This window comes from Opisthocomus hoazin, chromosome 7 (genome assembly GCF_030867145.1).
Source record: "Opisthocomus hoazin isolate bOpiHoa1 chromosome 7, bOpiHoa1.hap1, whole genome shotgun sequence".
NCBI classification, from domain to species: Eukaryota; Metazoa; Chordata; class Aves; order Opisthocomiformes; family Opisthocomidae; genus Opisthocomus; species Opisthocomus hoazin.
The window spans coordinates 23,691,984-23,705,626 of record NC_134420.1 but is presented as its reverse complement, the minus strand read 5'-3'; the positions used below and the strand labels follow the sequence as shown (position 1 = coordinate 23,705,626).

The window sequence follows — 13,643 nt, the reverse complement described above, 5'->3', positions numbered from 1 at the left end:
GAGGTTGGCGGAAGGCGGAAGTGATGGCGGCGGGCGTTGGGGGGCCGGCGGCGCGGCGGCGATAAGCGGTCGGGGCCCGACATGGCGGCCGGCTGCGGGGCATGGGCGCGCCTCTGCTCGCTGCTGGCGCTGGCCGCTCTGGCGGGGTTGGGCGCCGAGGCCAAGGTGAGCGGGGCGGGGCGGGAACGGGTTGCGGTGGTGCCCTCCGTTCCCCTTCCCGGTACGAGCCAGGGGGAACGGGGCCCGCGACGGTGCTGCAGCGGCTCCTGCGGCCTTACCGGCTGCCGCGGCTCCCCCGGGGTCGGTGGCCAGGCCTGCGGCCTTGGCGGCTGGGGGTCGGGCCTGCTGCAGCCTTGGCGTCTCTGGCTGACAGGGGGCGCCGCGTCTCCTGACAGTAAAAGCCTTTCCTGTTGTCAGAGTACCCGCGCGTCTAATTTTTTCCTTTTTAGTGCTAAGCAGCGATTTGGTTTTCCTGTGGCGAGGCCAGAAGTGCCTTGGTGTTCAGCGTAGTCAGGGTTTTCCAACTCACCGATACCCGGTGTTACTCTGACCCGATTGTTCAGTGTAGAAGTTTATTACCGATACTTCTTAAGACGTTCTTTTGTAGTGCCGTTAGAAATTGCCTTGAACTTTAGAGAAGTCATATTTATCCTCTGTCTCTCATTATGTACTCAAATAACTTGCTCTGATTGGGGTTTGAGAATGCTTTTGTCTGTAACCCCTTCCAGACCATCTCTGTTCTCTCCATTGGGTGTTCAGCTCTTGTGCTGAGAGCGAGAGGAAGGAATAATCCTTTTTTAATATGCTACACAAAATTATCTCTTTCTGACATTCAGTTTTTCTCAGTAGTGGTCTAAATGTTAATTTTGGGTGCTGCCTCTTTCTCGCTGTCCATAACAGTTAATTCTCCCTGCTGCTTTCTGCAGTGCTTCTTGCTTCTTATGCAAATTTTAATTTGTTTCTGTAAAACTTGCTTTTACAAGTTTCCATCATTTTTCACATTTACTTTACTTTTGTTTGGAATTCCAATTTTGTACTTTTTTTCTCTACCTCACAATACCCTGCTGCTGTTGAAGACAAGAGGACTGTAGGTTGTACTAGTTCCCTTGATAGTTTTCCTTACAAAAATGTTTCTGTTCTGGCCAGGGAGGACAGCATTATGCACAGAGGCTTCTTTGCAAACCTCCATTTGTGGTTATTATTCTTTCATTTGTTTTCAGCTTGTTGCCATGTCTGTTACACAGCTTTCCTCATAAATTGAGTAGTTGAGTATACCAATAGCAGTAACTTCTGAATGTGTGTTATTTCTTAAAAAGACGAGTGAGCTCGAACTCCAGATTTTTCTCATAAAGAACACACATTTGCTATCTAAAATAATAGTCTTACTTGACAAATTGCTCTGCTAGCTTAGTAATTTTGAAGGGTTGTTCTTAAACTTGAAGGAAATCTCAAGTAAGACTATTCAAAGATAGCTGCAAGTAGTTTATGTTGAGTATATCATGTATTACATGAAGAGTGCTTTCTGTATCCTGTTACAATTACTGATGATTTTTTCTAACCACGTTGTTTACTTCACAGAATTCTGAGGATGTCCGATGTAAATGCATCTGCCCTCCTTACAAAGACCATTCAGGCCATATTTACAACAAAAATATTTCACAGAAAGACTGGTGAGTGTGTATAGCATAAAAAAAATCAACCTTACTAGTTAAAGACTTTTTCCCCAGTGATTATGTGTGATTCTCCTGTGGTGGTGCTAGGAGAAGTTACATCTCTTGCGTAACTTACTCAAACTTTTCTTTTAAAAGTATTCCAGAATTCAGCTCTAGCAAGGGATAAGGCTTGAAATCCGTAGTTTTTGCCCTGTCTTCTGTTTTGTTTGCTTGATTGCATATTTAGTTATTTGTTTAGACTTCAGAATAGTAGAAGGGAAGAAGGTGTTGTAGTTTGAATTCAGTGATTTGAAATGACGTGAAGGTGAGGGAGCACAGCCATGGAACTAGGACTTGGGGAGTGTTGTCTTCTCTTTCTGTACTCTTGAAACCCATTGTATCATTTAGAGACTATTGTTTCTGGAGATTTCTGTTCCTCAGGACTGTAGTCAGAGAATGCTAGCATATGAGATGGCCTGAGTCATCTATAATTAGTACGGCATTTGTCGGGCTCCCCTCCAAGCTGAGGACTGATGTACATGGCCAGGGATGAGGGTTTGGGGAAGAAAGGGAGATGACCGTGATTTATTGTGTTGACATAGCTCCCTTGTGTAATTTCACATTGAGTATCATCATCTATGTGAATCATACAAATAAAACATCATGTTTTAGAGTTGCATTGATGTTGGAAGTGCTCAGAGATTCTTGGGTCAGCCTATAAAAACGTGACAAACTTCTTGATGTCTTGACTATTCTTGAGTTACATTAAGAATTTGTAAAAGACTTTTCAGTCTGACGAGTAGGAGCAGGTTGTCTTGATTATGAAAATTTCATCCTCCTGAGCAGGCACACAAAAATATTGGTAGGAATAAAATTAGCACTACAGGTGTGTGTAGAGCTGTACCTTGACTTACTAAATTACTTGCAGGAGAGCTGTGAGAAACAACACTGTAAATTTCAATCTAAACTAATGAACATAAAGTGTACTGTCCAATCAAAATTACTATTGTCATCCCACATGATTAATTTAACATTAGTCCTACTATGACAAATAAAGTTGCAGTAATGAAACATACTGGGAGAATTCCAGCTGCAGCAGGCCTTTGAGTAGCAGTGTTACTGGTTTTATTGTTCGTTACCACTCTGCAAATGAAACTGGATTTTCTTCAGTGGGTATTGCTTAGTGTGTGCCTTACTAGCAGAGAAGACTTTGTTTCCCTTCAAAACAATATTGGTACTCACTGAAGGAAAAATTAGTTTTAAAGGCTGGACTAATTTTGTGGTGACAGATACTGATTTATACAGAATCTCAAAAATCTGTTTTTCCATCTTAAATCTCATTTTGTTGAGATCTTTTCTTAAGTGGCCATCTGGGAACATTTTATGGCTTTGATCTTCTGTTTGAGGTGTCTTCTTGCCACTTCTAAAAGGCTTGATTGCTAGTTCATGTGCAATAAAATTGGCAAACGGTGCTGTAGTTTAGCCTCTGGGTCAGTGCAGGTGACTTGTTATTGAATAGAACTGGCTGATGTACACCATCCTTTGGGTATTTAGATCAGTCACTCATGAGACACGAGCCAGGTCAATTTTTAGTGTCTTTATGAATTATGTACAGTAATGACCACTTACTGCTGGCTTGTCCCAGACCTAAAATGAAAATATTATTTTTAATATTGAAACTGTAATGTACATCGTGTTGTTCTTATTTACATGTTTCAGTTTTTCACTTGGTGTGGCCTGTTCTTTGGCTTCAGGCTGGCAAACAGTGCCAGTAGGGGCTGGGGTGCTTGGACACCAGTACAAGTGTTCACCCTTCTGGGCTCGGGCTTGGGACTATTGCAGGCAATCCCGTCCTGATGACAATGCACCAGGCAAGTGTAGGCCGACTGCAGTGGTAGTCATGGAGGGAGGGAGGGAGGACGCCCTCTCTACAAGCTGCGCGTGTTGGAAATCTGTGTGTGCAGAAGCTGCCTTGGAAGAAATACTTCCTTGGTTCTGTTACTGTGGGAGCAAGAGAGAAGGTGGCAACATAGACGCAGTTGAGTGGGAAAATCATTTAGAAAAGGATCAGCCTTTTCTACATGTTCTTTTAAAATTGCCATGGAATCACAATCCAAGGAAGTCCATCATCAAAATTCTGAGGTTTTGATAGATTTTACACTGCCTAGCAACTTGAAACACTGGAGGAAAAAATGCTGATATTAATATTTGATACATTCACAGTAACAGACTTACTACTGTACTTAAGCTACATACAAGCCTTCTGCTATACTTGTGCAGCATATTGTTCATATGATTGAAAGCTTGCGCCAGAAATTGCATAGATTATAACTTGCACATATTTTTGATCTTGTAGCTTGAATGCTGCACTCCTCCATAGAGGAGATTGTAATTCTGCTTTCAAATAAATGAGAAAAGTAAGCCTTCTGCTCTTCTGTGGAGGATGTGGCTTGACACTCATTAGTTTAGTTATGAAGAAGAAATGGAAAGAAAACAAGAGAGGAGTTGGTGTCTGGCCATGAGTTTGCAGTGTTGTAATCTAGCCCAGCAGAGTGGTGAATCTTGAGCTGCTGCTATCACGTCAGGCGTTTTGTTCATTACCTGCCTCTGACTGTGATGTGTAACATTGAGTTAGCCGGGATAAAGGCAGAACAGGATTTTTGTTGTCAGTGCTCTGCAGGGACCCCAGAACGTGAACTCTGAACAACCAACCTGAGCCAGCAGAAAGACCAAAATTACCTAAGTTATTGGTGGAAGCAGCTGTCTCATGGCAGCTGGATTTTAGTGCCATGGTGTAGAGCGCCCACAAGATTGTCAGCCACACTTTTTGGCCTGGGGCTGGCTTGTATTTTGTGATCTTTTAAGTCAAATTATGCTTTTGGATCCAGGTCCAGTGCTGAAAATTGAATGCTATTTATTCACAATCGCTTAGAGAAACAACCCATCTGACTTTTTTCTTCAATGGCTGCAGCTTGTGATGGCAAGAAAAAAGAACTTCTGTTCATTAACACCAAAGAGAGGTTAATCTCCCTTCAGACAGTGGAAAGATAGAATAAGGCTCTTTTGGGTAGGATGAAGAAGGAAGTGAATAGCTGGAATTTACATTCATCCATGATCTCAGTGCCAAATGATACGTTCGTGCTGGAATTCAGATCCTTGGACGTGTTACGGTAACAGCTGTAATCGTTTCACTGAAAAATGAAAATATTGTATTGAGTTAGAAATGTCTTGATTTGCTTAGCAGCTTGTCAGTAGCTGAATTTCTTGTTTAAGTAAAATAATTGTGGGGTAGTAATTTTTTTTTTTTTTTTTTTTAATACCTATAATTTAGAACAGCTTAACTTAAGCAAAGGTGGCTTCTCAGCTCGTGCAGCTGGGGTCTGCATGCATAGTGGAATGGGTAAACTAAAACCATCTCAAAGCTGCCTGGGTGGTTTCTGTCTTTCTTCAGCGATTGTCTTCATGTGGTTGAGCCTATGCCCGTCCCTGGACCTGATGTAGAAGCATACTGTTTACGTTGTGAATGCAAATACGAAGAGAGAAGCTCTGTCACAATTAAGGTAAACAATGTAATTCTGTTGGCATACATTAAATACTTCAGCTGATTAGTAAATGTGTCTGTTGTGTTTTAGAGAAATATTCTTTTTAAAGGGAATTTTTTTTCTGAAGTAGCCTAAGATTAACTTTTTTCCATGATAGTTGCTCACAATTTATCTTGAGTAGTAATGGTAGCATCAAGCTACAGCTGAAGGAGCAGGCTTGAGATGCTTTATGGAAGACCTCCACTTCAGAGATCAAACTTTACACCTTGCTGAAATTGAGTGTGCTAGGGCATTTTTGTGAAGCTTTGGACTTTGTTTTTGTTATTATTTTAGAGGGCCTCTCATTATTCGGCTGTCTTTCTTACTATAAAGTTTCTTTGTTCATTGGGAAGCTAAAAAGCAAAATTGTCCGTGTTTGCTCTAACAGATGGTTCCTATATTCTTCACATTCTTACTCGATTGGAGCCATTGTGCTCTGGGCTGCCGTGAATAGATTGTGCAGTGCATCTTTTCTTCTTTTGTAACATAGGCTCCTATTTTTGGTCTTTTAGAAGTTTGGTATTTCTTTTTGCCTTCCCATTTTTGTTAGTGACTGATCTATGCTAGAGAATGGAAACCACGCAGGTACCCCCAAATTTGTAACCCCAATTTAATGGGCAAACTGAACAGTTGTCTTGGTTGAGGTGAGATTTGTAACACCCAATTGTTTTAAGAGGGATAGCATAAGACTTTTAGCAAGGCCTCAGTAAGAAAAACTGTTGCAAGCGAACAGCTATCTGCCCTAAACAATTTCAATACCAGGTCGTAGTTAGGTGTTTTTACTCTGTTTGTGGGTTTTAATTCTTCTAGTGACACTACCAACGATCAACAGGCTCATCCCAAACTTTGCATGTGCTTTTCTTTTGGTCCTTGCTGCCTGCTGAGAGACTATGGGGGTAATGTCACAGTTCTGACATAACCTGTGCTTCTGTTACCTAGGTTACAATCATCATATACCTGTCTATTTTGGGCCTACTTCTTTTGTACATGGTGTACCTTACACTGGTGGAACCTATACTGAAGAGACGTCTCTTTGGACATTCGCAACTCATACAAAGTGATGAAGACATTGGGGTGAGTTCACCAGAGTTCTGGTGTCCTTGTGTTAATATAAAGATTGCTATGGCTAATTGTTAAATAACTTCTTGGGATGAGCAGCTTTTTTTTTTGCCAGGCAGTGTAAATGCTTTTCCTGAAGGGAGAGGAGAAGCAAGCTGTGTGATGACTTTTCTGAAGACACTTTTTAATTTTTCACTGTGCTAGAAAGTAGCAAGATAAGGACTGCTTCAGTTATCCAAGCTCTAGACACAGATTATTTTCTTGTAGAAGAAACAGAGTAGGAATGGAGGGTAGGAGGTTCAACTTCTCAAGTTTTAGCGATCCGTACGGTCTTGCTAGTGATCACACTTATGCAGATTGCTTACTGCTTAGATTTCTGGGTACAGAAAGAAAGTAGAGGGGTTGCATCTTCTGTTGCTCCAATTTGAATTTGCTGATGCTAGAAATTCAAGTAGAAATTGTTGTAATGAAGTAATAGAGCAATTGATGCTGAAATAATTTCTTAATATTACTGCTGGAAACCAGATGTGATAGTAGATATCAGAACAGCCTGTTCTTGGGGAGGAAAAGGGGAGTAGCCCATTAGTGACTCTGTTTCCTGTTATTGCTGGTCTTCCTGATCTCCAACACAGGGTTTTTGACTTCTAATGAAAATGGAACAAAATCATCTTCAGTACTGTTACAGGAAGGGACCTGTAGCCTTATGACCTGTTACCATTACAGGAAGGGACCTGTAACACAGTAAGACCTTATGAAACCTTGCATTGGGAAGTGAGGCACGTTAGTACCTGTAAGGAATACTGGTTGGTGGGAGTATGTCATCTGTGTATTGAAGGGGAACTTAGAATAGTATAAAAATATGGACTATGGCTTTGCATGTGGTGAATCTGTGTGCAGCTGAACCTGATGAAGCTGTGTGCCTGGGAGAAGTATGTCCATAAACTACTGTGAGGAAAGCTTTCTAAGATGGCAGCTGGGTTGTGGTGTTGAACCACACAAACTGATAACAGTTCTGAACTCTCAACATCAATGTACTTTATATTGAGCCCTCAAGCAGCACTGTTTTTACTGATAAAGTGTGCTTCAGATGTGGCATAAGCTTAGAATTGCTGAAACCAAACCCAGAGTAAGAAACCGAAAGATTGCTGTCTGCTTCACCTCAGCCGTTCAGCAGACATGAGCACTTTGTTACTGTTAAAGTAGGTGGGAGCTAGTTAAGAAGACTTACTGCATTTATTAGTGTCGTACAATGGAATCGTTAAGAATATTTTCATCATTCCTTCAAATAAGTAGGAAGTTAATAGGAGGGGATAAGTAAGTTTGTTCTTGATGAAACAAACTTATGATGGCAGTGGTCTTTAAAATCTGCTTAAAAGCATTGTAGTTCTGATTGCTTCAGTGGACTCGCAGATCTGAAGGTATCAAAAAGCAATAAATGCTATGCTCTGTTATGCTGTGTATCTGCAGATTTTAATGTGAGTTGCACTCAGCTTCTTCAGGTTGATTTTTGGTTTTGGAGTGACAACTGTCATTGCTAGTAAACTGAGGAAAGGCATATTCTTTAGTTCTACCATTTTTTTTCAACAGTGGCCACACTGGCTATCTTGACTTAAAAGGGGTTTCTCTTCTGCAAAGAGCGGATATTAAGTATTCACAATCAAGCATTTTTCTAGAGAATAGCTTTTATCAGCTTGGTCTTCTCTATTTACCTTGATTTCACAACAAAAATATGTGATTGTTACCCAATTTTGAGCTAATATTGTCTGGCATGAAGGTTCTTTGGACAGAGATACACTATTGCTATTATGTCCCACTGTTTCTGTACTTCCTTGTATATTAGTTGAAGATATACTCCAAATATCTTTATATTGACATCTTGAGATTTTGCTAGTCACTTCTAGGAGGATATTGGTGGATTTTTTTTTTTTGTGAAAGGAGGTATTGAATGACCCTTTTTCTGTCTCTATTCTTACGGCAAATTGGGAAGATTCCTACTTGAATTACATGAACTTGTGCTGTATGCTATACTTCAGACAGATTATTTTTATTTTATACCTTAGATAAATTATATTACTACCCCCAAATCTGGGTTAGAAGCTTTGATTATAGGTGGAAGAAGTAAGTCCCGTAGCAGAGCTCAAGTTAACTGCAGAATGAATTCACCTTAAAATCTGGATCTGTCTTAACCAGTTTCATGTTTTGCTGTAACTGTTACTGTGTCTATTACCTTGTGCTTTTGGAGTCACTAGCGTGTATATCTTCAGTAGCGCTTGGAACAAAATACACTTCTGGTCCTTGCTTAGTTCATGTTGCTCCTTTCCTGTTTATCCTCCTTCTGTGACAGTGAATGTGAAATAATTTAAGGTCCCTCATGACTTAGCCCCATCCTTACCTTCCCTCTTGCAAGTTTGATCCTTGTCACACTTTGGAAGTACTGTGTGCATCGATTTTGTTGCTGAATTTCAAGCCAGTATGTTTGCCCTTTCTCATTGCCCGTTGATGGCAATGGCAACTGGTGAATGTAAACCACTTCTATAGACATCTTTCCTCTTGAATTCTTTTTTCCCCTTGTCTACATAGAAATTAACAGTAGCTAGCCTTCAAGATGAGATTTGTTGTTTATCAGGAACACGAGTAGCAGCTAGCTTGTCCTGTGGTCTCCCTTCCACCACGTGTTTTACGGTAGAAATGTGTTGCTATTGTGACTTTGTTTCCCCCTATGAATGAAGTGATTTGTCACCTGTTAACTGCCCATTCTAGGTGTATCCAACTGTGTAATTTTTTATGCTGAGTTTATAGCCCTTTTGGGTCAGAGATTGTCTCTCACTCTATGTGAGCATATTCCTTAGCCCAGTGAGGCTCACGTGTGGCTTTGGGACTTGTAGGCATCACTTTAATGGGTATCATTACTAATAATCTCTGTACTGCTAAGAATTATCATTGAGCTACCCTACATAGTCATGTCGCAAATAAAGTATCCATTAATGTAAATGTCTTCAAAAGTGTTTGGGGGCGGGGGGAGGGCGGGGAAGGAATATGAAGTGTAGATGTACAAAAATACACTTACGGGATATAATTATGTTATTTTTCATTATGCATTTTATATATGATGCTCTCTGAAATAGCTTTAGCAACATGACTATGTTTATGTCCAAAAGAGTTTGATAGCCACATAAGTTCAGTTCGAACTCTTACTGTTTGTGACTTGGTTATATTTACTACAAGAAAATAGTTTTGCAAGTACTGTTAGAAAACAGACAGTAAATATTAAACAAGCACTGGGTTATTGTTGAGCTGTCAGCTAAACAGCTGTATTGACTGTGCTTTTAGACAGCTCAGTACAATAGGTTTAGTTTGGTAAACAGCAGAGTGTGTTGGTTTTATATAGAAGCTGTGTGTGAACATCCTGAACTGCCTGACGGTAAATGGCTAAGAGCTGGCAGAGAGCTGACTCTTTAATTCCGTTTTAAAGTGAAATGCATTCACAACAATAACAATTCAGTTTTAAAGTGGAGTGCATTTGCTACGTAGTAAGCGGCTGAGAGCTGGCAGAGAGCTGACTCTCTAATTCATTTTTAGAGTGAAGTGCACTCACGACAGTAACAGGAGGCTCCTGGCACCTCTGTCCCACCAGCTGCCCATGGCTACAAGACTCTGGTTCTGATCTTGCAGCTCACCATGATATCTCTGGGCAGCAGATAATTGTTTGACAGTACAATGATGTTTGGTCTATTTGGGAAACCTCTGGAAGTTACTTTGAGTAAGAAACTGAAGCACAGTTCTAACTATTCAAAACCTTGCTTGGTTGTTATTACTGACCAGCTTGTTGAAACAGCTTGTTTACCTTAAAAAACCTCAAACCAAAAAAACCCCCACATCCTTTGGAATGTAACAACAAAAAAGACTCATGTAGTTGCTCAGTGCAGTTCTTGAGATCTAACTAATATTTTTTGCCATTCCAGGATCACCAGCCTTTTGCAAATGCGCATGACGTGCTGGCTCGTTCTCGGAGCCGTGCCAATGTGTTGAACAAAGTGGAGTATGCCCAGCAGCGCTGGAAGTTACAGGTCCAAGAGCAGCGCAAATCTGTCTTTGACCGTCATGTTGTGCTGAGTTAATTGTGTCTCAGTAAGATAACTCCAAGGAAGTAAAGTGGACTAATTGAAAGAGCTGACTTATGTCTTCCTGATCCTGCCAATTCATAAGGGTTTTCTTGGATGATTCATTATTGATTTAAAAAAAAAAAAGAGAGAAAAAAGTGTTTGAAGGAATATACTGGAGTGGAAGCAATTTAAAAAGATTAGTTAACCAAAACCTAAAATCTTTAAACTTTCAAATGGCTTTTACTAACAAAACTGAAAAGAAAACAAAAACAAACCCTAAGGTATCTTGGGTTGCCATTGTGGTACCTTATTTACAGTTGTAACTTTATGGTGTTTTTTAACTATATATTTCTCTCTACTATTTATGTGGTTAAAAAGTACCTGGGAACACAGTAACTACTTACAGCTCACTAATCACTTTATGTAAAGACCTTTTGTAAATATATTTGGATTTTCTGCCGACTAATGCTAGGTACTGGAAATCTAAATCTTGCAGTGTAGTTTTCATATCAGAGAATGAAATCCTGATTGGCTGTATTCATCATTTGGTTTCTTGCACTTGTACTTTCAAGATGCTTGTATGTCAAGTGATGTTTGCAGATTTAAGGCAAGACTTAAATTGACACTGACACTTTGAGCTGCATACTTAAAGTACTGTGATGTAGATAAACTCAAATGCAGTGCATATCAAGACAGTGTTGGCACTTTGTTCTATTTTTCTTTAATAGCTTAATATATTGTATGTGTATGATATCTCTTTAAAAAAAATCTTTTCCCTTTCTTTTCATGGGTAAAGTCTCAGGAGTTAGTATATGATGAAATATTTATTATAAAAATCTTTCTGCATTTGTCTGGATTGATGATGTAAGGCACATACTTTCTCTAGCACCTGTCATCTTGGGAGTTAGGTGTATTTTTTATCTGTGATTCTGTACTCATCTCTTAAGAGGTATACAGCTGCTAGATGACTAACTTTCATATATCCTGTTTAGAATGTAACAATTAAAGATAAAACTGATTTTTGAAAAACAGCTGTGTATTATGTGTATGTTGTCATTTTTCTTCCTCATTACCCTGCATGTAAATTCCATCTATAAAAGCACTTCTCTGAAAACGCTTCAGAGTAGACGTATGCACTTGTTCAGTGCGTAGATAAAGAAAGGCTTACCAAATTGCTAACTGAAAAAAGTTTTTAATCCCTGACTCAAATTTAGCTATGCATATGTAGTTATAGTATTGTTTTAGGCAGTTTTCAGTTCCAGTGTGAAAAGAAATGGTACGTGGAACAGTACTGTATGTTGCCACATGCAGTTTTGGCTTGCTTAGTCCACAGCCTGAGGGACAGAGTAACATGGGAAATAAACTGTACCTGTGCACCCATCTCTGCTAAGTCAGGGGTGGAAACATAGTTGCCCCATAACACTTGCGCTTGACTGCAACTCTTTTGCGGATACGGAGCTTCGTTCTGTTGCCAGTCCTGTAGTTTTCCAAAAAATGAGTTAATCTGGAGAGAATTATAATGGGTGGCTAATTGTGGAGGCACAGGATTCTTTCTTTAAATTAAAAAAAATAAAAAGGCACAAAGTGGATTGACAGGACAAAAAAAATAAAAAATCCAGAGTCGGGGTTCAGTTACTGTGTTCAGCATCCCACCCTGATGAGTCAATAACCGGTTATCACAGCGATGTACCCAGGGACCCCAAAAGAAAAATAGTGTAACTTGTTTGTTGAAGATGTGCCCGTCTACCAGTTCTAGTAGGTGCTCTACCTCTTGGCTGCCTTGCTGGTGAGGCCTGAAGCTGGAGTGGGAAGGAGGATGCGGAATACAGCACCGTTGTGGCTCCACACAAGGGCAGCAGAAGCAGAATGCTTTCATTGATGGCTGACGGTCCCAAGAAGACAAGACTGGATGTATGTAGCTCTTGGTAGTACATCAGTTGTTTCTCATCTTACAGTATCTTCTGAAGGTTTTAAGCTAAACTGGTTTGGTTTTGGATTTTTTGTGTGGTTTTACTTTGATCAATGGAAGGGCCAAATAGTGAGTGTCAATGTAATCCTGTAACATGTAGGAGTTTTGGAGTTAAGTGTCTTACTTCCTTACACCTGTACAACTGGACATCTGTATACCTATGTATGTTGGATTACACCGATGGATTGCTCCATACTATGTTTTTAAGTTTAAGCAAAACTTGAAAATATTTGTCTTGCTACTGATTGCTCACTGTTTTCAAGTCTTGTCTACCTCCATAAATGCTTTATTAGAGACCTCTTCTATGGTGTTACACTTCTTAACACTACAGGAATTTCCCAAAATTACAGGTATAATGAAGATTAAATATGAGGGTATTAAGGTAACTAATGTGTGTCCTCGCCTCTAATCTGGAGACGAATACGTTACAAGTTTCTTCTAAATAAATGGTGATTTTCTGTGTTTAAAATGAAAGCTATGAAAATATTTGTTCATGCCTTGATGGTAAGTATGTAACTAAATTCTAGTTGATTGTTATATTTAGACATTAAAGAATGAAAAGCCAATAAATGAAAATACTGCTTTGGTTAACACATACAGGAAGTAAACAAAGCACATTCCTGATCACTTTTTCTACCTCTGGTTGTGTTCAATACAGTTTTAAAATTTCTAGTCCTTAATGCCAAGTTTTGTTGCCATCATAGCTGTGGTGTGGGTGGAAAAGCCAAACCAGAAATGAGCAGATCTAACTGTAAGCTACTTTGCATGTTGTCACTTGACTATAAATTAGAGCAGTCATATACTCAGCAGAACAAGCTGCATAATTCAGGTAAGAGACTGGCGTATTGCTGTATCTAGCAACAGATTGTCACTGAGTATCGGTGTTTTTGTAAGGCACTTCTACAAGCTATTCAGTATCAGTGCTTCTGTAGCTCTTTAATGAACCGTGTTTAATGCGATCTCTTATTAAATAAGCTGTAAGAAAAATGGAACATTAACTTCTTTTTTTAATATCATTCAGATATTTTCAGGTGTTGTTCATCAGTCTTAAAATAGCACATCTTATTTCCTTGGATTTTGCTTTCTTCCGAAGATTGGTGAGTCTCTAGTCTAAAAGGAAAACGATTCTAAAACTTGCATTTTGCATTCCATGCAGGTAGTAAGGCGGCAGACAACTGTTTTATGTAACGCAATTATGCAGCAGAAGTGTTGGTACTAAGCAACAAATACTGCAAGTATCTCTTCTTTTGAGGGGTATTGGGTTTGGTTTCTTCTTCTA

At 39.7% G+C, this 13,643-nt stretch overlaps 1 protein-coding gene across 1 annotated transcript; it reads left to right on the top strand.

Annotated features, from left to right (window-relative positions):
* Positions 1–11,426, top strand: TMEM9B (TMEM9 domain family member B). The gene is made up of 5 exons (XM_075426616.1): positions 1–165; positions 1,579–1,670; positions 5,104–5,212; positions 6,173–6,307; positions 10,255–11,426. Exons 1-5 carry the CDS (start codon positions 82–84, stop codon positions 10,408–10,410), a joined length of 576 nt encoding a protein of 191 aa, XP_075282731.1. The 5' UTR covers positions 1–81; the 3' UTR covers positions 10,411–11,426.
* The last annotated feature ends 2,217 nt before the right edge of the window (positions 11,427–13,643 follow it).